The 25,589-nt window shown below is 57.1% G+C and overlaps 1 protein-coding gene across 11 annotated transcripts in view; it reads right to left on the reverse strand.

Moving 5' to 3' along the window:
* The window catches only part of HDAC7 (histone deacetylase 7), a 94,295-nt gene that overhangs the window by 21,824 nt on the left and 46,882 nt on the right, over positions 1 to 25,589 (reverse strand). Inside the window, exon 1 of one of the 11 annotated variants that reach the window (XM_074564905.1) lies at positions 22,608 to 22,631. The exons of 6 other annotated variants lie outside the window; for them this stretch is intronic. Coding sequence is in view for 1 of the 5 variants with exons in the window: in XM_074564903.1 (XP_074421004.1) it covers positions 7,455 to 7,467 (13 nt within the window). In the remaining 4 variants the exon portion in view is untranslated. Of the gene's footprint in view, positions 1 to 2,279; positions 2,343 to 4,958; positions 4,977 to 7,454; positions 7,473 to 11,216; positions 11,235 to 22,607; positions 22,632 to 25,589 lie in introns of those variants that run through there. 4 more of the 11 variants (XM_074564897.1, XM_074564903.1, XM_074564900.1 and 1 more) reach the window with 4 other exon arrangements.

The following is a 25,589-nucleotide window of genomic DNA, read 5'->3' on the forward strand; positions in this document are numbered from 1 at the left end:
CCTCCTCTTCCCCTCACCCAAAGAAGGCCAAAAGCACGGCCCCACGGCGGCTCCTGGGGGGTCTGCCCCTTTCCCCACCCCAGCCCAGGTCCTACTGGTTCCTAGTGGACCCTGATAAGCCACCAGCACCATGACAAGTGGCCACGGCAGGGCTGGGACCGGGATGCAGGGGCTAAGACTGGGATGCATGGGCTGGGACCGGGATGCTCCGCTGGCCCCATGCAGCCTCAGGGGGCCGAATCCATCATCCTCCTCACCCACATGGCCGGGAGCGGGGCCGAGTGCCGGGGCAGGGAGAAGCGAATTGGGAGCACCCACCGCGGGAAGAGGCAGAAGGTTTCTGGGACAGGCTCCTCTCCCGGCTGGATGTCCAGCTGCCAACATTTTTGCGAATTATTTTTAGTTCGCAAGAACATTCGCACGGGAAGGCCGGCGCTGGTGGCGAACTCATCTTCACAGGAGCGCTGGGGCTGGCAAGGGCTCCGCAGCCACCCTGTCACCAGCAGCAGAGCGGTGGGAGCGGGGCAGGGCAAAAGGCTTTGGGAATCACCCTGCCATTAACACACAGCAAAACTCAGCCTCTTTGCAAAGACACGCTGCCTTCTCCCTCTCCTCCCTGCTTCTGCTGAATAATCATTAATTGCAAAGCTCAAACAACCCAGGAGGTAGTTGGGGTGCGAAGCAAGGCAGCGTCAGACTCCCTCCGGGGCGGGAGGGGAAGGCGGCCACGGGGACCACTTGCTGCCTTGTCCCCGCTCGCACCATGTGGCCCGGTGGCAAAGCAGAAGCACCGGGGCCGTCACGTCACCGTGGCACCCAGCGGTTGTTTTTCTGGGTCACCTCGCGCAGCCGGGTCACGGGGAGGAAAACAGGCCGCTCCGCTGCGCGGTGGGAGGAAGGCGAGGGGAACCGCGGCGCGGTGCCGGGGCGCGGAGGCGAGCGCCCGCGGGCGCCGGGCCCATTGCACAAACCCCTCCGCACCTGGGCAGGTACCGGCCGCCGCAACTCCACCCTTCCTCCGCGGAAAGGGGAGATTGCAACACAGCGAAGAGGAGCTTCGGCGCGGAGTCTCTCCCCAGCGTGCCCTGGGAAAGCCTTCGGCGGTGCGAGCATGAATGCGAGCTCTGTGCTCGGCAACCCCGCGCGGGTTACCAGCATTTTCCAGGCTGCCGGCAGGGCACAGCGCTGGGAAAACAGCCGAAGCGCTCGGCGAGGCGGGGAGAGACACGGAGCGAGCGCGGGGACGGCGACGGGCTCCCGCTTTGCGAAACATCAAGAGCCTCTCGGGCTCCTGCTGAGCTTTTTGGCCAGGGCGAGATGCGGCGGCAGCGAGTTCCCCGGGCTGGCGGGGGTAACGTGGGGCTTGTGGCGCTCGCTCCCCGAAGGGGAAATCACCAGTCACGCTGCTGCTCTCAGACAGACAGCCCTCCCCCCCCTCAAAAAAAAATAAAAAAACAGCACAGAAATCTTTACTTTGGCATTTCCTGATTATTTTGTTGTTGTTGTTGTTTAAAGAGGCAAGATCAGCAAAGAGCTGCACTTATATAAGAGGGAAATAAAGCAAGGAGCAAACAAAGCCGGGCAGGAGGATTATTAAGGAGCGAACCGCGCCGCCTTTGGAGCATCCCTGCCTTCAGCCCTGCTGCCATGGGGGAGGCTGCCGGGCTTCGCCACGCCGCCTGCCAGCGCTGCCCGCACGATCGCACACGGCGAAGAGCTTTGTCTGAGGCTGAGCAGCAGTTTTGGTTTTGTTTTTTTTTTTTTTGGAAAACAGGCAGGGTTTTTTTCGGAAAAGCGTTTCCCATCTTATGTTGATTAGCTGCGAAAGGTTCAGAGTTCAGTCAGGTTGAAGAATGCGTGTGATTAAAAACATTCCTCTTTAATAAAAGGAAAAGGTCTTCTCCAGAGCCACGCACAAGTAACAAAAATTAGCTGGAGGGAATTTGTTCAAATTAAAAACACTTAAAGAAGAAACCACACAAAAAGGACTATGTTGAAATAACATTAAGATCACAAAGCCAGGACTCGAGAAATAGGAAATCCCGGAGTTGGGGTACCTCGCGTAACCTCGCCCTGGCCCCTGGGGCGTATCCTGGTTTTAATTACGGGACCAAACACTACGCTCCCCTTAAAGACAAGCAAAAAAATGACAAAACCAGCGTCGCCCCAGTACCTCTGCCCAGCTACAGCAGGAGCGGGGACACATCAGGTCTCGCAGCTCTCGGGGGGACAGCGGGAACCCCAAAGCAGTGCTCCACGCACCCCTCTGCTCCCCCTACCTCCAGGTGGGGGCTTCCTCGCAGGACCTCACGAAATCTGAGCGTTTGGGGCATTTTCCTCCTTCCTCGCCTTGCCGGGGGGCTGCCGGGGGAGCGCAGGGCAGGCACGGCGCCGCGCCGGGGAAGGCAGCTCCGGGGAAAGCCCTGCACCGCCGCAGCTGTCCCCGAGCCGAGAGGCCGAACGCGGCGTCCCACATGAGCCATAAGAGAACAGATGATGCTCAGGGAAGATGTAATGTTTGGAGCGGTTGGTTGCCAAGTTCTGATAACTCTTTACGGAGCATGTTAACTGGGAGTTTCAAGGGCTTTATGAATTGGCCAGATGTGGGTGGGTCCCTCTCCTCCCGACCAGACATCACATTCCTGCTCCAAAAACCAGAGGCGGCTGATGCTTCTCTACGAAAAGCCCCCGAGAGTTTTTCCACAAGGGTAAAACCATATTTTTCTACTCTGATTCTTGCACTTGCAGACTTTCTTCTGCAGAAAGTTTCCAGAAAAAAAAAAAAAAAAAAAAAAAATTGAGACAGACAATGATTAAAGTTTGGCAAATTCGCGCGTGCATCACAAACCCCTTCCTGCAACCGAAGGCACGAACCAGGATTAAAAGCAACGCACCTAAAACCACCCAGGCTACACTCATACACCTGTGAGCAAAGCACATTATTTAGGTATTTCAAGCACATAAATCAGAAAATACTCTGTTTGAGCCTGTAAACGAGATCCACATCAGGCCTCGGGAAGCAGATCAGGGCGAGATACTTCCCCTGATTACTCTCGCTGGTTATTTGTGGCTCGTGACCTTTGAGTCAGACATTTAATAGCCCTCCCTGGAATTTTCTCCCCACAAATGTGCGTAGTTACATTTTGAAACTCATGACTGCGGGACCCAAAAAACTCACGGTGCGCCGAGGCCAGCCTCCGCTGCAGGGACAACGGAGCAAAACGCTTCGTACCTGGAGCTGCTGCTATTTTTAATGCTCCGTGTTTCAATCCACATCCCGATACCCGTGTTCCCGCTCAGAGACATGGGACCACACTACGCGTTCCCACAGCATCCACACAGAGCAGAAGGCAGGAGGAGGTCGAGTGAACCATTCAGGACTAAACAGAGCCTTCATGGAAGTGGTCCAGCTGCATCCCCAGTGGAAACCCGGGTGCCTGTGCCCCCCCACCTCGAATCCCCAGCCCCCTCTTTGCTGGCCCAGGTCTCGCACGGGCCCCTCGTGCGGTCGGTGGGGCGAGCAGATCCACGCTGGTTTTCCCCCTGCTCTCAAATGCGCACGTGCAGACTGGCCTTGAAAGCGTTTTGCCCCCAGGGCGAAGATGCTCAAGAGGGTCCCAAGGCAACCCTGCAGCACGCTGAACTACCCCAAAGCCCCCAACCTTAATACCAGACCCGAACTTCGTCGCAGGCGGTACTTAAACCACCAACTAACTTCCTCCGTGCTCACTTACAGCTCCCGGAGGAGTTGGAACAACTTGCAAACGTGCCCGGGGCTGAGCTCCCGGGATGCTGCCCCTCTCCCAGGGATGAGCTCTCAAAGCCTTCAAAGCACCCAAGCGTGAACGAGCAGAGGCAAAACCTGCACAGCAAAACCCGACAACAGGTTTTGAGTCTAAATTTGAGGTCGTTCGGTGACAGGGACACACAGGCACTAAGACACAGAAAAAGCTGGGCGCAGGCAGGATTGAAAGGTGCCGCGGGCAGGATTGAAAGGCGCCGCGGGCAGGATTGAAAGGCGCCGCAGGCAAGGAACACAGCGGCTGTGGTTTCCCAAAGAGCTGCTTACGATCCCAGGGCAAGGCATCCCCATCCCTGCTGGCTGTTCCTCGGTCGTGCTCCGATATACAGCCCCATCCGCCATGCCTGCGAGGGCAGGTAAATGTGTGCTCGTCTGCGTCTAAAGCAATAAGTAAATAAATAGCGTTTTTACCAGTTTCTTTGCAGAACAATCAGGTTCCCACACCACAGCGTTTGAGCGTGGGCAGCACAAGATGCAAGGTGGGACCAAAGAGCTCATCTCCTGCAACCGCAGACGGGACATGGGACCGGAGGGACAGCAAGTGGGCTCCATCCCCGCCACGGCTCTGGCACAGCTGGAAACCTCTGGCAGTCATTTCCTGCCAGTAGTTGCATCCTCCCACCCCCACTGGTCATAAACCCCATCCCAAATAGCAGCACCAGGCCCCTGGAGGAGGATGCTGTGCGGAGGAGTGCAAGGTATCCCCAGGAAACCTCCCAACAACCACCATTTCCTCCGAAACAGAGAGAAATTCATGACCAAAGGGCTCTGCTGAAGGAAAGCCAAGGTTGCCTGCCGGCGCCTCGTGCTCCCCAGAGCAGCGTAGGCAGCTTCTGCTCATGGAAACTTCTGAGATTCAGGAGAAGTCCTCCCCTCCCAGAAGGGAAACATCCCCCACAGCGTAGCCCACCCTGTTGGACTCCTTCCCCCTCCGACCACCCTCACCTGGTCCCGCAGCCCAGACAGGGTCTGATGGCTACTCCCTGCTCCGGAGCCACCAGCAGCGGGTCAGCGTAGCCCCCCGCATCGTGCTACCCCGAGCCGGGTGATGGAGAGGCAGTGCCCTTCCTCCTGCTCCTCCCTCAAGGCCTTCCTCCGCAGCGGGCGGACGCCGAGCTCCACCGCTCCTCCCGCCCCGCCAGCCCCGCAAACGCACCCTGCGGAGGGCTGCTACGCATCTTCAGCGCCCACGGCCTCTCCCTGCGGACACAGGAGCAGCTGGAGAAGGGGCGAGGGTTTGCCGTGTCGTCCTGAAACCTTAAATACTGCCCACAGGCAAAGACGAATGTGGATGACAGACAACAGCTCCGGGCAAGCTCTGCCTCAACTGGAACAGCCCGGTGGCTTCTAACAGCTCCATCATCTCCCTCGACCAGGCTTCTGGCAAGAGGCAACAGTCCAGTCTAGAGCCTCAGCAACACCTCCCTGCCCACAGCCACCACAGATCTTCTTTGGAGAGAGGCTTTGGCACCGGGCCGGGCAAGATAAGCTCCTCCAGGCCCCCGTTCTCCAAGCAGATGGGTGCCAACAGAGGCAGGGCAGCGTGGCAGCCCCGCGGACAGAGCCAAGCACTCCCGAAGCGAGCGAGCAGCCGCTCGGCGCAGGACGCCTCGTCTTCCCGCGCCGGGCTCGATTACATCAGCACCAGAGGATGCGGCCTCCGTGCCAAGGGAAGCAGAGGAGAGATCAAACGATTATACAAACCTCTCCTCAATTACCAGCCCTTTGCATAAGCGGACGAAGAGCGTTCCCAACCGGTTTGGACAGCACGCCGATGGGCTCCTCAGCACCTCTGCCCCGCACTGCGCTGCTCCCAGGGGGGCCGCTGCGGAGGGGTCCTCGCTGCGTCACCCCCTGCACACACGAAGCCGCCGTTCAGAGCATCCCGCCGTGGCACGGAGCCCCTCGAGGACACGACACGGAGCGAAGCCTCCAGCCACTTGGCTCAAACCTACAAGCTGCTTCGCCTCGCGCCGCCTGCGGAGGGTCATGGCTGCGCGGGGGCTGCTGTCACCAGCGCTACGGCTCAGCCTCGGCATTTATTTCTTTAATTGCTGCGTGCAACACAGCAAGAGCCCAGCTTGACTCATAAGCCCCCGGGGAAGAGCTCAGGGCTCTGAAGCGGTGTCTTGCTTGATCTGGAAGTGCTGAGACAAAAAGCCCGGACTCCCACAATACCCACTCTCAGCGAGTGCGAACTCAAGGGGACCTGCCCATTAATTGGAGCCTCTCTGCGTGCTGCAGAGAAGGAAATCCCTTTGGCAAACGCTGGCCAAGGTCCAAGGCTGGGCTGGAAGGCAGATTCGGTCTTGAAAAGAAAATGAACAAGGAGCTGGGCGAAACACCAGCAGTCCCAGCTCCATGGGAATAAGACGCATCCCAGGGAAAGAGGCAAAATCCCCCGTGCGGATCTACTGACTGCTCAGCCGCCAGCAGCAGAGGAACACTGGAGCTCACCCCAAACCCTGCTCCGGCGCCGACCACCAGGTGTTTGAGCAAGGAGGCTTTCAACGCCGGAGAGACCCAGCTTTGCCCTGCACGCGGTGGTCCCCGACCACTGTCTCAGAGTCCCCTCCAGCCAGCTCTGGAGATCGCCAGCACGCAGCGCAGAGACTCGGGTTTTAGGGCGAGAGCTATTTATGTCAGAGGAAGGAAGCCGCAACATTTTCAGTTTCCTGCAGAAACACACTTCTGGTATCCTTCACCGTGGGGCTGTCTGGCACTGCCTCCCATACCTGGGTGCTCATGAAAAAGCTAGGATAGACGGCCTTTAGCTCAAGGCTGGCATCTGTGCAGCCGGGCAAGGCGCAGGCGTCAAATCCTTAATGCAGAGGAGGCTGAAACATGCCTGGATCCAACAAGCCCTTCTGCCACACCATGGGGACACCAGTGACAGCAGCCCTGGGGGTAAATCTGGGTTAGCACTGGTGCATGCAAGCACCATGCATGGGGGAGATGCTGGGAAGAGATCCACGATGCTGAAGCCGGGGAATGCCACCCGGGCTGGAAAAGCTACCAGAGATGGCACAGCCAAGTCATCAGGCAGGATTTCGGGGTCTCCGCGAGAGCTGGGGTGAAGAAATGCAAGGAGGACCCAGTGTCCTACACGCGGCCGGAGCCAGCAGCAGTCAGCAGGGAGGAAGCTGAGGCTGCAGAACGCGGGTGCCCGGAGGCAGGCAAAGCACCCGGCGGGGACGGAGGGTGCGGTGGGGTGTGTGCGTTCCCCGCTCATGTAGCAACACTGCCCAGGGTGTTTAACCCAGAAAGCAGGGCTAATCCTGCCGCTGAGCCGCTTGAGCATGGGGGGGGGAAAAAGGAAAATAAACAAACCCACCAGCCGCCGGGTGAGCCCAGCGCAGCAGCGTTAACCTCAGACACTGAGGAATCAGTGCACGTGTGGGGATCGGAGCCCTCGGCACCTCTCCAGAGCAGACACGGTGTCAACTCAGCAAAATCACATCCCCATCCAGCACCCTAAAAACTCACCTGACCATCAAACAAACGACGGCGCCTGGCTGGGTGCTCAATGTGATGCTGAACCGGACCAACTGCAGAGGAAAGGATGCTCAAGATGCATCTAATACAAACCCATCTTCCTAAGACCCCCGTTAACATCTGCAAGGGCTATTTCCCACCCACTTGGCATGCTCACCTACGGATGTCATCCTGTTCTTCCGAGTCCTTGGGGCTCGACACGCTCATAGAACTGAGTCCTGCAAGGCGGGCTGGGCTGATGGCATCGGGCGAGCGCCACAACGACTGCCACGGAGGGTGGCGGGACCTCTCAGATCTTTTCTCCCAGCGGTTGCAAAGCCAGGCGCGGCCGCACACCACACCCTTGCCGTTCTCACAGGCAAGTACGAACCTTGGCAAAGCCCTCGGCTTGCTGGCGGCCAGCCCCATCGGACTCATTAAATGCAATTAAGCCAGAGTGGGTATTCCCTCCCCTCCACGCCGCTTTGGGGGATATTGCTTTTAGACAAAACAAACAGGGAGGCTTTGCGTGGGCTCGGGCAGGTGGCTGGCACCCAGGTCCCACACAGCAGCAGGTGGAAGTGCCGAGGTCTTTGTCGGGGAAGCAAAAACCATGGAGGAGCAGAGGCCGGTACATGACGCCAGCCCTCCTCCTGCTCCCACGCGTGCCCGCTCCAACTCCCTTGGCTGTGGCAGCTGCCGGAGACAAACACAAGACCCTCTCTGCTTTGCAAACGGGAACAAGCAACAAGATCGACCACAACGAAGCTTACACCCCAGCTTGCTCCTATTTTTAAAAAATGGGGAAAAACTTCCGCCCCAACCTAAAGTGGTGTTTTATTGCATCAGCTCCTTCAGCATCATTTCTAAGCTGGTTTACAGAATTGCTATTCTGCTGCATTCTCCATGCTCTGAGCCACCCTGTAACCACAAAACCACGGTGGAGGAAGGAGACAACTGAACTGCGCGTCTCCCGCTTCCACGCAACCTCTCCTCCCTCGCGCATCCCACCGCAGGACGGCCAACGCCAACACACGCAGCGGGACACGCGTGGCCAAAGCGTCAGAAAGGCTTAAACCGCCGAGGACACGCAGGCGAGGTCGTTCCCCCGACCCTCCAGGGACGAACAGGGCTTTCACAAGCCTGCAGATCATTCCCATTTTTCGCTAATGCAAAGAGCTGGCTCCGACGGCCGCCAAGTAATTGCTCCATCGCCCTGGCACTGCCGGACACCTCCTGTCAGCAGCGAAATCCGGGAGCTCCCGGTATTCCTGGCAGGTTATACGGGCTGGCCCCGACCCTGGGCTTTGTCAGAAATGTTCCGCAGCTCCAAAGCGGGGTATGGAGGGTGTCCCTGGGAATGGCACATGATGGGTACCGTGCACAGCAGATGCTGTTCGAGGAGGACAAAACAGCGGCGCTGCGTCCCGATCCACTTTGGGACAAGCAAAGAAAAAAAAGCCCAAAGGGATCCTTAAAGCTTTCTGCTCCCCTATGGAAAAACCAGCAGCGCTGCGAAGTCCTGGGGCTGTCCCAGGGCAGACTGAACGCCAGCACACGTGAGATTTGAATTTGGACTCTTCTGGCCGTCCTGGGGTGATCTCAGCTGAGCTGGGATCCAGTTCAGTCAGGGACGGGCTTTTCACAGTTTGGCTGCTACCACGAAGTGACAATCACCCCAGTGAAACTGGTAAAACTCTCCCCATAGAGTGAAACCCTCAGAGATGTGTCACGGGCGATTTCTCCACCTCTGAACGACAGCAGAGGTGTGGCCGCACTCCGACCAAGATCTTTGCTTCAAATGTTTGGGGTTTCCTGCTGCTAAAAGGATTTAGCCGGAGTAAATTAAGATCATTTCCCATCTTAATTAATTCTGCTTTCACTTCCTGGCACGTGGGAGCCCGGCCTCCTCCAGCACAGCGAGAAGCCTCGACTTTGCAGGGCCACAGCAGTGGGAGCTGTGCAAAAACACAGGAAGGACTTCGCAGCGTTTCTTTGTCACCATCAGAGCCCCGTCCACAAGATGAAGAACTAAAAACCTTCCCAAAAAACCCAGAACCCCCTTTTTTCATGGCCGTATTTCTCCATCACAAAGCAAGAGCTGACCTTCCCCATTCCCTTTCCCCACCACGCGCCGCTCATGCTTTCAGAGGCACCTGAGACCGTCCTCACCGAGGGGCCAGGGATTATCCTCCCACCCCCTGCAGCCCCACCACGACACCTCCACGCACACGTCTGCACCACCACACAGTGCTGAGGGCGTTTATAACATTAGGATCCCGCTTTGCTTTCCGAAAATACCTTCCATTGAGCGCCAGTAACCTCACGACAGCCTCACCCCATGGCTGGGAACAAGGGATGCAGAGGCAGCAGCATCTCCCCCAGCACCACTGAGCACCACGAATCCGGCCACATCTGCGCGTCCGCTAAAAGCCACGTTGCAGAAGCATCTTCTCCGATGCAGCTCCGAGCCCCAGCCTTGCGCGGCAGGACATGCCTGAGCCCCCTGGCTGCCAGCAGGGACACGGGAGGAGATGCATCTCCACCGCCAAGACGACGCAGAGGAGGGGAGACCTCGGGGATGTCTCAGGCCAAGATGCACCAGCCCCTTGACCTGGGCGGAGCGGGATGGTGCTTCGAAAAGCAGTAATTGTGCCTATTGCACAACTGCCAGGGAGAAAAATCCTCTCCCCTCCTCTCCCCGCCCACCCCACATCCCTTTGAGGCAAAAAGGAAGAAGGCTGGAAACATCCTTCCTCTCCTCCGGACAATGCGATGGAAATAGCAAGGGAGGAGCGGCGACGGCGGCAGCCTGGGCTCGGCGAGGACGTGGTGCCTGGCCAGCGGCAAGGAGCTGCGCGCGGCTCCCGGCTTCCTGCCATTGTCCCAGCCGGGGACCGAGCCCCACACAGCTGCACACCCAGGACGGCAAAACCAAAATTACCTCTTTGCCCCAAAGGACCAGCCCCGAAATGCAAACCTGCTGCCCCGGCCAGGAGGGGCGGCCGCCGGCACAGACACCACCTTCACCTGGGACGCCCTGGCACAAGGGCCAGGTCTCGGCTTGAATCTGAAATCCACTGGCAGCCACCAGCTGCCGGGGAAACACGGTGATTGCTGCGCGTGGTCCCGCGGAGGGGCTGGAAACCAGAGTCTTTGTAATAGGCACAAACACCAAGATAAAACCCACTCCTGAGACCAGTGGGATTTTCCACTGCAGGGAAAAAAACAAAAGACAAGACGGCAGAAGACACTTTCTCTGGACCCAGCCTGGAGGGCGAAACAAAGCCCCCAGGGAGCAAGTTCCACCCTAAATTCCTATTTTCTTCTCCAAATGGGAGGTGCACGCGTTCAGGCTCCTCCAGCACACACGTCAGCAGCTGGAAAACCCTGCAAGGACCAACGCAAGCCTGTCCTGCCGGAGGACGGCTGCTGACGGCAGCTGGAGCAGATGAGGGTGGCAGAAGGACCTGGCCAGGGCTGAACCACACAAAGTTATGAATCAGTCCCCAAAATGGGGATTGCGACTCAAATCAGTGCCAGTTTTGTCATTCACCCCCCATTTCAGAGCACTTTGCAGGTTATTGCTTGCAGGTCTTTTCCATGATCAAGGTAGCGACAGAAACTGTTTTTCTTTTAAAAAAAAAAAAAAATACATAAAAGGCTTGAGATGTTTTTAGGACCTCTGGGATTTCAGGACTGACACCACCCAAACAAGCACCACAGAGTCAGCAACACACAAACTCTTCAGCGCTCCCCGCTGCCTCTGCGGCCTCAAAGGGACGCAGCAGGGAGAGAAACAGGAGGAAGAGAAGGACGGACGACGCCACAGGTCCCTGCTCCTTCCCACCATTGCCCAGCCCCAGGACCGTGAAGCACGGGCTCCTCTGAGCCCACCGGAGCGGGGAGACAAGCCGGGCACAGACTGGCCTCTCTTTACCTGCCGAAGAGCGGGGCCGGGCGCCCTCAGAGCCGCTCGCTGAGCTGCTGGCGTCGCTCCCGAAGCCCGGCCGCGCAGGCAGCGCTATGAGCAGAGCGGCTCTGCTCCCTGAAGGTTCCCAAGTGTGTTTTTGCCCTGCTGATGGGTTAAAAATAGAAAGCATCAGTATTATTGTCCTCCAAGCAAATATAGAAAGATTACATCCTCCCTGCTAAAAATCTGTGCAGCAGAGACTTATTCTAACAGAGACATGTAGGAAAGCTCTATTTCTGCAGCAAGTAACTTGGGAAGTTAGCGCAACATCCTTAAGAGTATTTGTTAAATTGACACACTGCGGCATTAAACACCAGTGGTAAACTTGCCTTCCCCCTCCTCTCCTCCCTGGGGTTTTTTTCAGGCTTTTACGCATCTGCTGCAGGCCGCCTGCCTGCGCTGGCCTCCGAGCAGGGTGCGCAGGCTTGCACGACACTCCCACCAAAGAACACGCTGCCCCGGTGCTGCCCTCGCAGATGGGAAAGCGAGCCTCATCCAATTTGGGAGTGGTCTTGTCACCGTCCTCACTTAACACTTTCCAGCTCTAAACGAAGGGTTGCTGCAGGGCAGCGGGTAACACCGTCCCTACGGCATGGGGAGAGGGGCTCGGCAGAGCGGGGAGCTGGAGGCAGCCAGACTCTCCATCCCCGCGCCGCTTCCCAACAGGTAAAAGCAGTTTTCAGGCTCCTTTTGCAAAAGCAGTTCGCGGGCTTCCCCCTAAAGGGAAAAGCCACCGGTGACCTCGGTGGCAGGAGACCTGCTGAGCTTCCCCGTCCCTCCTTCCCCGCTCCCGGCCGTCATCCCTGCTGACTCCGGAGGGAGGGGGGCCTCAGCCTGAACCTCATTCTTGGAAAGGGAAGATTTCTACGCAAGCTCGGCCTTTCCATGAGTGTTTGTGCGAACGCACTGGACCGCTCCCACCCAGCTGGGACCGGGCTCTAGATCCAATTTCATTTCTCAGAAAATCACACGGGAGATGAGAGGAATGTGTCGGGTCACTTCCAACTCCAGGCGGGAACCCTGGCTTCTGCAAAAGCAGCCCCAGGAGAGGAGAAAAAAAAAAAAAAAACCCAAACCCATGGGCAAGGGGATGTCTGTCCTTCCAGCGGCTCCCTGGAGAGATGCCTAACATGGAGACGCACCTTGAGGACCCACCATCCAACAGCAAGCCGGCTCTGCGGGCCACCACGCTCCAGCCTCGGCAGGCAGGAGCCGCAGTCGGCAGCACTCACCCCGCAGGCGCCCGGACACGGACCCACACGCGGCGCCGCCGGCATCGCTTAAGGGATCGTTCCGCTCCCAAACAAAACAGCCTCCGGCTTCCAGCCTTCGCCCGCCTGGCCGGGGGCAGGAGGCCTGGGGAGGAGGCTGGGGTTGAGAGGTCACACCATCATGCCCAATGCACGGCAAAGGGCTCCCACTCGTCACCGCGAAGGCGGCGAGGCTGTAAATACGCTCCTGCGGACGCAGCGAATAGACCGAGCATAACGCACTTCACCCCCTCCCCTTCTCCCCAAAACAAAACACACACCCAGAAACAGAAGGAAACCAGTCAGGAAAAACCCGAGAGTAATTCAACAACTATTTCAAGCGTTTTCGTTCCCAGGAGGCGGCTGCTCTGCCCTCCCCACATCCCCCCCTGGCAGAGCGGGCCTGCCCGCTGCCCCTCGGGGATGCCGTGCCAGGTGCCGGTGGGCCAGCCCCGCCGGGGCCCTTCTCTCCTCATTTAACACCGGGCGCATCGCAGCTGGCATTTCAGCGCGAAGGCGATGCCAGATTTCTCTCTGCTGAGCCAATGCACTTGGAAATGCATGACGACTTCAGCAGATTAATTGGAAACACAGCCTGGGTGTTGCAATCCCAGGAATGACTCCAATTTCAGGAACAAATGTTTTCATCTCTAACTGGGAGCAGTCACCCAAGTGGAAGGGCGCATTTTTGTTGCTGTAGCTCACCCCTCCCCTGGTGCGCGGGCGGTGGGAAGAGCTCCGCATCTCACCCCGACGGGGCTGCTGCGCCGGCGCTTGCATCACCGGGGAGCTGCTGCTGCTGCAGGGATTCCTCAGGCTCCCGGCCGGCACCGGAGAAGGACAGCCCAAGGTTTTCCTACGTCCACCTCCTTTAGCAGCACTGCGTTGGTCCTGACGGGGTCTGTAGCCTCCTCTGCCACCAGCGAGAGGTGGGAGGAGAAGAAGAGGGGACGTGATGGTCCCCCTGTCGCAAGTCATCAGCTGCCCCGGGATGGCCGTGGGGCGAGCGGAGCCAGCACCGCAGCTCTACAGATCAGCAGCCAGCTCTTCCACAAGGTCCTGCTGCGACTCCGCGCGCATCACGAGGGCAACGTCTCCAGCTCTTACACCAGTGGTTTCCCAAAAGGCCTCTGCTCCTGCCCAAAGCCCCAGGAGGACCAGCTCGGCTGCTCCCTCCATCAAGGCTGAAAAAGATGCCCTTTACTGCGCGACTCTTGCATCTTCCATACTCACACATGGAAACTCACACCCTGAAGAGTCCCAAACTCTGCTTCTGCTGAAGGACATGGGCCTTGAGAGCTCGAGGATTCAATTCCTGTGCCCATAATAGCCGGAGGAGACGCTTCTGCTCTACATCCAACGGGTGGTGACAGGCTGGACCACCACAGCACACACCTCAGCAGTGCTGGAGGAGACGCTGACGGCCAGCTCAAGCTCCCCAAAGTCAAGCCCAGGAGTTCGAGGAAGTTCCCACAGCGAAGGTCCTGGACTGAACTTGCCAGAGGCTGAAGATAAATCCCCACAAGACCATTCACTCCATCTAGTGGCAAGCCATTCCTGTGCTTCCATATTATTTTCCCCCCCTCTACAGCAACAACTCTCCCCCTTGCAGCAGCTTCAACATCAGTTTGCCATTTCTTTGCTCAGCCCTCTTTGCTGCCAACCTCCCGTGCTCTCTTAGGTGGTCCCTCTGCAGCCATCGCAGCTCCTGATGTTCTCCCTTTGCTGCCAAAACCAAAAAGCTCTTCTGCAGCTCGGCAGCGGCTTCTCTGCTCCGAAAGCTTGAGGTGATAAGGGAAGGAGAAAAGCTGGTCTATCCACCTCCAGAGCCCTGGCAGGGAAGTCTGCTCCGATATCCTGCTGCAAGGGCTCGCGCACCCCAAGAAAAACCGTGTGGGCTGTGGGCAGGACACCAGCACCGGCAAGCTGGGAGCCCAGGGACAGGCTCGGGGAGCAGCCGGCTCGCTCGGCTGCGGGGAGCCCCTACGTGTGGGTCAGCGAGCACCCAAAAGGGAAGGAGGGACTGGCTCCGGAGGTGCCACGGCTGCTTTTACCGATCCCGTCTCCGCTGCAGTCATGGAGCGATGCCTGGGCAAATCCCCAGTTTGGCAGAGGTGCAGCAGGAGACTCTCCTGCAGCGAGCGGCTGGGATCTGGAGCTAGCAGCAAGCACAGCCCCTGCCCTGCACAGCCTAGATGGAGGCCATGATTTCAGCTAGATAAAAAGTATTTTAATCTTCCCAGATAAATCAGCTCCTGCAGGCTTGATTTCTGCCAGCTTCATCTCCTCTCCCAGCTGTTTGGCCTCCCCTTTTGGCAAAGCCCTGCCAGAGCTGGAGCCTGACCCAGGAGCGGGTGCATCCAAGCAGCACAGACAGCCCTGAGCTGCACGAACCCTTCCTGCAGCCCCCCTGCCCCCCTCCAGGCTTAAATGCACCCACCCCAGCCCCAAATCCAATTCCCTTCTTAGTCTGTGCCTTGGAAAGCTCTTTTTTTCTGCGCGAAGGCCACAACTCTGAGCCAGACCTTTGGGTTGTGATTTCTATTCCCTGCCATAAAGTTCCTAACCCCTTTCTTATTCAATGAAATAAGAATTGCTAGACATGGAGGAGCAGCAAATGCCACCTCTCACTCAGACACCACCGTCCCCCTCCTCACGACCGTGGGGTGCTGCTCCCCGCTCTCACCCAGGTCTTCTGCTTCCCACATCAGCCTCGGCAATGTCAGCAGACTCTTCAATTCAGATTCTTCAACGCGTCAAATGGCTTCCTGGTAAACAAATCTGCTGGAAACTATTCATCCCTGGCCTCAAAGTCACGTAACACATAGCCCTTCTGCCATTAATTTAGATATTCTGACAAAATAAAACCACCAGGTTTTGTAATGAGATGCCACTTCTGGAGCTTTGTTCGTGCCAGAGCCTGCTGCGAGATCTTTATTTGGGCTATCCCTATCTCTCCGACAGGGAGATCTGGATGCTAACACTAAGTACAGCAGGAAAGGAACCAGCAGCATGTAACTGGGAACCACTCTTCTGAACCGGGCTGTCGGTATCAGACTGGTCGGTAGACGGGTGAGCTCTGGCAAAGTCTCATCTCTCATTCCCAGGGTCTGGAATGCGCAAGAGCTGCTGCGAGATGACCATGGAAGCCAGACGGACACAGGGGAAAGCTGTGGGGTTTTGCAAGGATCTCCTCCGGCAGGCAGCCCTGTTGGGAGGCCTCCCCCACCGAGCCAGAAGATAAGATGGCAGAAGGGAGGACATGCAGATTTGTGCCGATACAGCACACACCCAAGCTCAAACCAGGCCTAGCCCACAAATCCTTCTGCAACTTTCTCTGTCCCACCTCCAGATGTGCCAGCACCCCATCCTACACCCTGCACCCCTCCCAGGCTTCTCCTCCGACACACCCTCCACCTTCTTCGCTCGCTTGGCACATTGTCCCAGACACGTCCGCGTGGTGTGAAACGGCCTCTCCATGCCAGCATCCCAGCCTCTCCAGCAGCGCAGCAGCCAAGCGCTATCACTTGTTCCCATCGCCGTCACAGGCCATCATCCAGTCTGGGCTCCGGCAGAAGAGAGAGCGAACCTCCACCCAACCAGCGCAGTTCCTCAGGAGTAAGCGAGACCCAACAAGACATCCAGCCCTGACAGCAAGGTCCCACCAAGGGAAAGAAAAGAAAACAAAAACCTTCCCCATTCCTTGATCTTGACAGATCTTTCAAGGGTTTGTCATCATCGCTGTTACAAATCCACACCTCAAAACACAAACAAAAAAGGCAGCCAATAAAACTGACGGGAACCACAAACGAGACTTGTAGATCTTTGGCCAGGGAAGGAGCAGACTCCAGCTATTTCTCTGGGGACTCCCTTCTGCTGTGATCTGACACAAGAAGAGATCAGATGTGGCATTGCTAGGATTGTTCACATAAGATGGACAGGCCAACAGAGAAACCACAAGCTAACCTCTGCCTCCAACACATCATTGTTTTGGCCCGTCAGCCAAAAACACTGATGCCTTGAGTCTCCTTTGCCGAGATAACCAGACCGAGCTTCAGCAGCATCCATCCCTGCAAGGCAGATCCTACATTTTTGTAGTTTGGAGTCTTTTCCATTGAGTCACTGCCCTTTCTGAAGTAGGCAGTACCGTGCTGGCCACGGCATTAAGATCACTCAAAGAGTCAGGAGCTACAGAAGCGATGACCTCTCCTTACTCCTACTTGATGCTTCTTGGCACCACTCAAGAAGCACAGACTCAGTGGAACCTTCAACCCTGCTCAGTAATTTTTGAGGACTCGGATGGAGCACAGCCACCATGGCATTGCCTGAGCGGGACCGGCATCACCTCCCTCCCGACAGCTCAGTTCCTGCTCACGGATACGGACGCTGTTGATCCATGACAAATAAAACCTCTATCAGCAAAACCAGCAGGACGTACACACGGTCCCGCACGCGTAGGGAGACAGAGGGCAAAGGATGCCCAGTAGAGACAAGCTGCAGGGACATCGGTACTGCTCGGGGCTGCATCCACACCAGGAGCACTTTTGCAGCTACAGACCACCAATACGGTGCTCCCAGTCTTCAAAGTCTAAGGACTAGTTTATCCTCCCAAGGAAGGTGGTTAACATTCAGCTGCAGTGTTCACAAACAAAGCAAGCCAGAAGCGCAGAGCTGATGCCCAGCTCCCCAACTCTCCGCAAGGCTCCTCCCTGTCAGTACTGGGTTCCTCAGGTTGCTGCTCACCCCAGAACTGGGGGTGCCTTGCACCAAGCCCTCTCGGTGACAGACGAGGCACAGAACCAACACCCCCTGCTTGGTTACAACCCACTGTTGGTATTTATTTTAATCAGAGTAACTGCACGGTGCGGCCGAAGTGCCAAAGCATGTCTCAAGAGCCCCTACAATCAGCACGGCAAACTGGGGGGGCAGGAACAGCCTCTGGAGTAGATGGTGGGGGTGGTCTGCAGACACCACACGCAGGGCTGACCGTCACCAGAACCCCGCAGTCGCCTTATCTCATCCGGGACATACGTGATGGTGTCCTAACCATTTCCCAGTTAGTCCTGAAAAATAAAACTCTGGAGTCAGACTTGAGGGTAAGATCCAAATCCACCAGCTACAGCTGTGATTCATCTGCCAGGGTCGACATTTCAGTGCAGATGTCTGAGCTGGCTGCAGAGACACCGGCAACAATCCCGTCGTGGACATCCTAAAATGCTGCGGTTTGTCTGCCCCAGCAGCTCTTCCGCCTGCCCGGAGTGCGGCAACACGTGGTTCAGGCTCAGACCTAAATGCCATCACTGCAGACACCTAAAACTCGGGGAGTTCAACCCAAAGCATGCTGTTCCCAAGAAGCAAGCGGCAGCTCTGTCGGCTGCGCGGATCTGCTCTCCCTCGAGTCAAAGTGGAGCCCAGACGACCGGTTCAGCTCCCTTTACAGGGGACAGAAAGCAGCATCCCCAAAATGCGTGTTGAAACCCCCCAAGAAGGATTCCCACTGGAGAGACGGTTTCATTTGTGACAATTTCACAACTTCTCCGAGACACGAGGAGTTTAACAAAACCCCTTCCTGCAAGTTAAAGGAACTTTTTAAGGCTCCGTGTTGCGCATGGAGGCTACCTGGGAGTACTGGAAAACTGCACTCGTAGCCTAAAGATGACAGCATCCCGCAAGCGCGCAAAATCCCGGGGTGTAACGGCACTTTGGGGTCTGAGCAGAGAGATGCTCTGAGCATCTTCGAAAGCTGCAGCCAACTCAACCCGCAGAGGACCCCGAACTCCGCTTGTTCGCTCTCCCTGAGTGTCCCCAGATTTCGGGGTACAGCACAGCCCTACACGTGATTTTCTACCACCAGAGCAGGTCGGGCGAATGCTGAACACCCGCATCCCGGGAGGACGGCCACGGCCGCGCGGCGGGTGTTTGCAGGTGCTCCGTGTCCCTACAGGTGTACGACTTGGATGTTTGCCTTCCTGGGTGTTTATCTCCGGGCTGTGTCTGCACACAAACTTATCTCCGAGGGGAGGGCCGTGTTGCTCCTGCATACACTGTTATCTCGAGGGATGTGGGCCTTCCTGCGAGGCGAGCGTGGGTGAGCTTCCCTGCGGGCCCCGCGGCTCGGGACCTGCGCCGGCCTCGGCTCCCTGGCTGCCGGCAGCAGTGCTGGGGCTGCAGGAGCGCTCCGGCTCCTCTCCATCCCTCCTGCCCTCTCCCTACCCCACACAAGCCAGGTGGCACTGGAAACCACAGCAAGGAGGGGAGGGGAGGGAGACGTGGGAAGGGCAGAGCAGGGAGGAAGGAGGGATGGGGAGGTCCTAACAGAGGAGCGCTGATCCCATCTGGACGCGTTTGGGGTCTCCCCACAACGTCTCTTGACAGAACAACCTCAGGAAGAGCCTCAATTTCTACGTAAACACCTCATCTCTTACCACTTCACCCCAGCTCTCTGGTTCACAGAGGGGACAATTAACTCAGCAATTCCTTATGTTCATCTAACGTGGCCAAACCCTCCAGAGAAACCTCCCAGCACATCCTCACCGCTGGACCTGTGCTGGCCCAGACAGGAGGGCTGCAGCCCGAGGCCACCATCTCTCCTGGGAAGGAAATAACTTGCTCTCACAGCCCTGCAGCATCGTTTGGAGACCATCTCAGTCTCCTGCTTGGCTTCACGGCGTCCAGCCCTACCAGAGGTGCTCTGCGGTCCCCCCAGCACTTCTCAATCGCTCCGCGCCTTTCCAAAGCCCCCAGAGCACGCTGTGGCGGAGGCTCCCGCACCACAGCGGTGGGAAGGATGGCTCCGAGCCTCCCAGACAGCGCTCTCAGCAGTGCCCCGGGACGTTTGCTTTTTTCACAACACCAGGATATTGAGTCACAGTCAGCCTCCCCGTAGCCTGCGCTCGCCCGTGCAATCGCCCGGCTGCTGGGGCGCGCGTCGGCGCTTGCCTTACCCAAAACACGGCTCCGGCTCCAGGCTCCCACCGCACGCACTCACCCCTCTCCCTGGGATCAGCCGCTCAACCTGCCGAAACGAGGAAACTGGGAAACTCCTCTTCTGGCAAAGCTCCCGAGCCAACGCAGCTTGTGTATTCGTTGCCTCAGATCTGCCCGGTCTCCTCTAATTTGCCCAAGGGCCCTCGGCCTCTTACGCCGGCAAGTTCAGCTGTCACGGGCTGTGGGAAACCTCAGCTTTGGAAACGCTGCATTTACAGTGATGCAACTCGGGAGACATCCATTGTTTTTAACTGGGCAAGGGGGATTAAGCAGCCTGGTTTAGGAATTGACCCTGGATGCAGACGGCAGTGGCCAACTGCCCGCCTCGCAGCCTACATGAGCTGAAACCCAACCTCCCTTCCTCTCCCTCCCCCACAGCCCCGGTCCCTTTGCTCACACGGTTCCTGCAATTCCTGGCCCTGGGCTTCGATGCGTTGCACAGCTTCCGCCACCATCTGGGCTCCATTTAGGGGAGCTGATGTTTTTCACAGGGCTGTAATCTAAACTTTGGTATTGAGTTTACATCTCGCATACCAGCGTCTCACCACTGAGCCTGGCCACGCAGAAGGGGTGGCTCGGCTGCCAGGCTCTGTCCTACCGCAGGAGGATGCGGCGTGTCGGCGGCTCCGTGTACCTGGGAATTGCGCTGCCGTGAATGTAGAAGACCAAGAATCGGGGATCCATATGCACAAACCACCCATAGATCCAGCAAGGCACTGACCCCACCGATGGGCATGAACTGGGAGAGCCCAACAAGCTGGGAATCGGGTCAGCTTCCCCCGGGAGCCAGGAAGGCTGCAGATGGGAGTCAAAGCCCTAAATCAGCATTATCCAGGCTCCATCGCTAGCAGCAGGAAATTCTCCTAATTTTTGGCCTTAAACCCTACCCTTATCTCCATCCAGACACCGCATCAGGCCCTGCAAAGCAGTGCTGGAGGTCGCTCTTTGGAGGGGGACTGCTTTTGTGGAGGCAGGGAAGGGACACCAAGAGCCACTGGGAGCAGATGAGCATCCAGTGTCGCATCACAGGCCTGCTGCTGCTCTGCTTGACCCAGACCGAGCAGATACAGCCTCTGAATCCAAGTTCTACCTCTGTCTCCACCAGCAGCAATCCCAGAGTGCCCAGTCTGCTGGTTGAGCCCCTGCAAACCATGCCTGGGGCGCAAGCCAGGAAGATGAGACGCAAAGGGACGGTCCCTTCCCACCAGCACCTCTGACCAGCTGGCACCGTGGCCAGCTTCGAGCTTGGCCTTTTGAGGCATGGACACGCTTGTCCCCTCCAGCTGCAACCAGACAACCCAGAGCACGGCTCCCAACCCCTTCTGAAGCACAGTTGGAATATAAATTTGGCCAAGTTAAAGAGGTTTGAAAAAGCACCAGCGTCCCCCAGTTATGTGTCGCTGCTGACGTGATCCCATCATCACGCTATGAGCAAACCAGTTGTGTTAGAGCAAACAACACATCGCCTACCTCTTCACTGAGAGACAGCGGTTGGACATCCCCTTGCCACTGCCACCTCTCTAGCACCCCTACCCTCCTTTCATGGTTTAGGACACCTCCTCTCCCTGTTGTGACTTCTCTCCTCCCATGCCATAGGCTCCTCAGCTCCCAAAACCGCTCAGCTCTGACCCTCCAGCCCCAGCCAGACAGCAGGAGTCCAGGCTCCTGTTGAGTTCCTGCAGGTACAAAGTCTCGCTCGCAGAAACAACTGGACCCATGGACCATCTCAAAGGGCTGGAGCTTACGGAGGAGGAGAGCAGATATCCATTTCATGTTATCTCTGCTGGCCAGCTGGGAGACCAAGTTTTGCAAAGGCTATCCTGCATGGAGAAGAAGAGGGGTACACTTGGGAAAGCCTGGGGAGCCGGAGACGCGAGCACCAGGAAGCAGAAACAAGTGAGGGAGCGGGGATGCACAGCAGCTTACGCACTGCCTGGTCCACCACTGCTTGCATTCAAAACACAGCACAGGCGCAATCAGACCAAGCAGGCCACGAGCTGCTGCACTGTTCAGAGAAGGAATCGGTCTCTTCTGGGCCAGGGCCCAGGGCCAGGGGTCTTTCGGCAACGCAACACACAGCACCCCTGAGTCTGTAGGCACCTGCTCTGGCAGCAGCCTATGCCGCAGAGGTGAGACACATCGGATGCTTCGGACAGCAAGGTCTGAGCTCCCAGGAGCACGCCAGGACACCTCCTTAGACTGCGAGACTGCTCCCCACCCTCTCAGGCTCCTGCTCCAGCGTATGTTAAACAGACATCAAAATGCACAAAGGGACTTTAGCACGGAGCTGCTCAGAGCTCTCCTTTCCCAGACCAGTGCCTTATTAAACCTTAGCGTCTCCCATCTCATATCCACCTGCTCCCTACGAACTGACAGCAGAGTCCATCAGCCAGGCTGCGACAGGACGACGGACCCACCGCGCGGTTCAACAAGGCTCCAAACGCAGCTCCAGGCGGGCAGGGCTGCAAGCAGGCAATGAACGGTCACGGTCCCATCATGGGACGTTGGAGCAGCGGGCAAACGAGGGCAGCACACAGAAACCTCAGCTGCACGCAGGCCCCTGCTGTGGAAATACACACGAAAGAAAAGCCAGCTTTTAAGCTAAAAAAGCGCAGGCAAGGTGCTGCATTTGCAGTAGGGCTGGCACGACAGCTCCTTGCCGGGCCACCGGCCCAGCTCTCCAGCCCCCACAGTTATTTATGAACTGCGAGGGCTTGCAGCCGCAGCACCGCCCTCCAGCCCTCCTGCCAACACGCTTTGCCAATGGGCACAACAATTTTTGCAAGAGTGCTGCTCGCTGATCCCGGGCTGTACGGCTGGTCCGAGCACCGCGGCGACAGTGGCAGCCCCCAGGAACCCTCCCAGAGCCCAGACCCCCGCCTGCCCCCCGACACCAGCCTTCCTCCACCCTCCTCCACCAGCTGCAAGGTGGGCAGAGCCCCAGCCGGCATCCAGAGGGGCGGCTCTGCTCTCCCGCCAGGCAGCCAAGATGGCTCGATCCCAGCAATCCACGAAGCTCAGCCAAAACCAAAAAATAATGTTTTCATACTTTGACTTTTCAGGCAGGATTTAGTCATTTGTGGACATGAGGGCTTGGCAGGACTGCGCTGCCTCCACTTACCTACTCCAGTAAGCAGCTGTTTACGACGGCAGAGCCTTGGAGATGGAAGGAAAGAGGAGACTTGTGATTTAATCCAGGTGAATTATTCCTGCTCCCTTTATGGAGCATCCAGCAGCCGACGAAGGGGAGATTCAGCATCCGCGCGCACCCATCGCGTTCGGTGCACGACCAGGGATGGACCAGCCGCACGAGACAAGGCGTTGCAACACCAACAACCTCCAACAGCTCCGCAATGAGCCACTTGGACAACTCCAGCCGGGACTTTTGCCCCGTCTACCTAATGGCTAAAAAATTAGTTATAAGCAGAAAAGCCAAACCCTCTCTGAGTACACTTGCTTTAAAGAGGCAGAGTGGCTGAGACCTGGTCTGTCATACTAGAAAAGCAGGTTCCAGCCCCGGCTCTGTAAGGGTTGTACAAGCCCTGTTTACTTACCCCTGCACTGGGGCACTCGGAGTCTGCCCGCCGCGGGCAGGGAGACCAGAAGTTAAGCGGGGCATCCCTCAGAAATCCTCCATGCACGAATCCACCAGTTTGGCCCCAAACTGCCCCAACTGGGGCCCGACAGGCGTGTTACAGAGCCAGCCCAGTGCATAGGGAGCTTTCAGAAAGACTGAAAACTTCAGTTTTAAAAAGAAACTGCACTGGCCAAGGAGTCTGCACTGCTGTGTCCCCCTGCCCTGGCTTTCCCTTCTCCAGCACCACACACTCAGTGCCACCTCTGTGCTCTGCTCCTCCATGCCGCGGCTCTTCAGGCTCAGAGCAAGACCTCCTGCATCTCAGGAGCCAGCCTTCATGTTCGCAACAGTGAGGTTTGCCTCCCTACCCGGCTTTCAACACCTCTCTCCCACTGAGTCCCTGGGTCCACCCATCCCGTGCTGGAAACTGAAGCATGGAAGAAGAGTCTCCTGCCGATGACCGAGCTTGATGTGACACCTCCATTCCACATGAAGATGCACATAATAGCCAAGCTCACTACGCATACCTTGGCTGTCCCATCTCAGCATCCTGCAGACCCCCTCCAAAATCCTGAATTTAAGGTGGAAAGGGTCTCTGGGTTATTTCTCCCCAACCCAAGATAGGCAGCCCCGCATCTCCCCACTCTACTGCAGCTCCCAGGCCAGGCCACAAGCACAACCAGGTGCCTCCAAGCTCCAGAGAAGAAAGGGATGCAGTTTATCCATTAGGGTTTGCAGGGAAGACCTCACGTGGAACTAAGGAAACAGCTTCGGCAACGACGCGACCTTATTCTGCCACCACTGTTATAAGCATCTGTTTGGTCCCTCACCCAGGACCTTACCTTAGTCCTAAAATCACCTTCCCAGCAGCCAAAGAGCCTTGGCCCTCACCACTTCAGAGCAAGCCCAGCCCTAGGGAAGTCAGCGTCAAAGCAGGAGAAAACCTTGCTGACAATCCATGATCCTCTGTACACCTCAATATACTCTGCAGGAGCTACAAGCCCAGCTCCAAGCAGCCAGGGCAGCCTGTGGATCTTCTACAGAGGAGTCAAAGTGCCAAGCGCCCTTGCACTCAGGAGCCAAGATCCACTTTAATCCCCTAATTCTTCTCATTGAGTCAACAGCAAGGTTTGCCCCTGCTACCACGCAAAGGACAGAGCCATCTTCACCTCCCAAGGCCTGGCCCGCTGGAAAGGATGGACTTTGGTCTAACAAATGTGTCCTCAATGTCTTACAGTACTGAAGCCACCAAATCCCTCTCTTGGTCTCAACACACGGCCTTGGGCGTGGGATGAGACAAACTGGGAAGGCAGGTTAGAAACACACAAAGGAAGCTCCACCAACGCCTCCAGTTTGCAAGAGCACGGTGGGTCCCACCATCGCAACAGGCAAATGGTTTATCCAGACACCGAGCCAAAACCTGCCCGTAGCGTTTACGGAGGGTGCAGAGAGACGGGCAGGCTCTGCGGCACGCATTCTCTGAAGAAGAATTTTAAAAAAAATTAAAAAAAGGGAAATTGCAAGAAGCTATGAGGAGTTTGCCATCACTGTGTCACGTGTCTAAGCCTGCTGCTTCTTCTGGTGAGCTCTGAGGACTCAAGGACGCGAGCTGGGAGAAGGACCAGGCTGCAGGAGGGCGGGCAAGACTCGCCGTGTGCCGCATTTCCTCTGAACCACGGAACACCACCAGATCTGTTGGTGAGACCTTCGTTTCGGTTAGGCAGGGTGCCTCTCTGCGTAGGAAGAGGATAAACCAAGTCTAATCTGGAGTGCCAGAAGACGAGGACAGCAGGAGGAGGGGAGAAAAAGCCGTCCCGTTCATCTCAGCAAAATATTAGTTCTGGTGCAACTCCCCACCTTATTATCAGATTAAAACTTTTCAGGCACGAGCCCAAGGCTTATCTGCCTCTCCCCTCCCTTCTCCCACATTTCTGTTATTCAACCAACTAACGCTACTTATCTACAAATCCTGCCTCTTAAACCAGCAAAGCCACACCACGGTTCCTGCAGTGTTGACACTCCGCCGTGTCCCTTTGCTTAAGTGGAGAGCCCAAGGGGATGCCAACAGCTCGCTCCCCACAAACCACGTGCTGGCTGCCTTCAAAGCTTCTCCACTACGCAGGTGCCATCACGATGTGGTTCCCACCGGGATGCTCTGCAGCCAGCGTCCGCATTTTCACGAGGCGATCAAACCACCCAGAGCATCCCAAAGGCTGAATTTCCACAGGAGCCTATAGCAAAGCCAGCGCGGAGCAAGTCCTCAAGGAAAGGGAGTTATTCCAGAGTCGTGCTTCGTAATCAAGCGTGGGATAAAGCTCAGAGGCACACAGAGGAATTCACCGAGGCAGCGCACGGATCCCAGCACAAACCCATTAAGCTCCAGCCACTGGCAGGAGAAGCTCTTCCCGAGGAGGCTCCGTGCCCTCCAGGCAGACTCCTCGCAGCAGTTGTACAGCTGTCCCGAATTTGAAAGACAGATAAGGCTCAAATGATTCATTCAGTGTAAACCTTTATTTGTTCTTGCTT

The sequence above is a fragment of the Larus michahellis genome, chromosome 22 (assembly GCF_964199755.1).
Source record: "Larus michahellis chromosome 22, bLarMic1.1, whole genome shotgun sequence".
NCBI classification, from domain to species: domain Eukaryota; kingdom Metazoa; phylum Chordata; class Aves; order Charadriiformes; family Laridae; genus Larus; species Larus michahellis.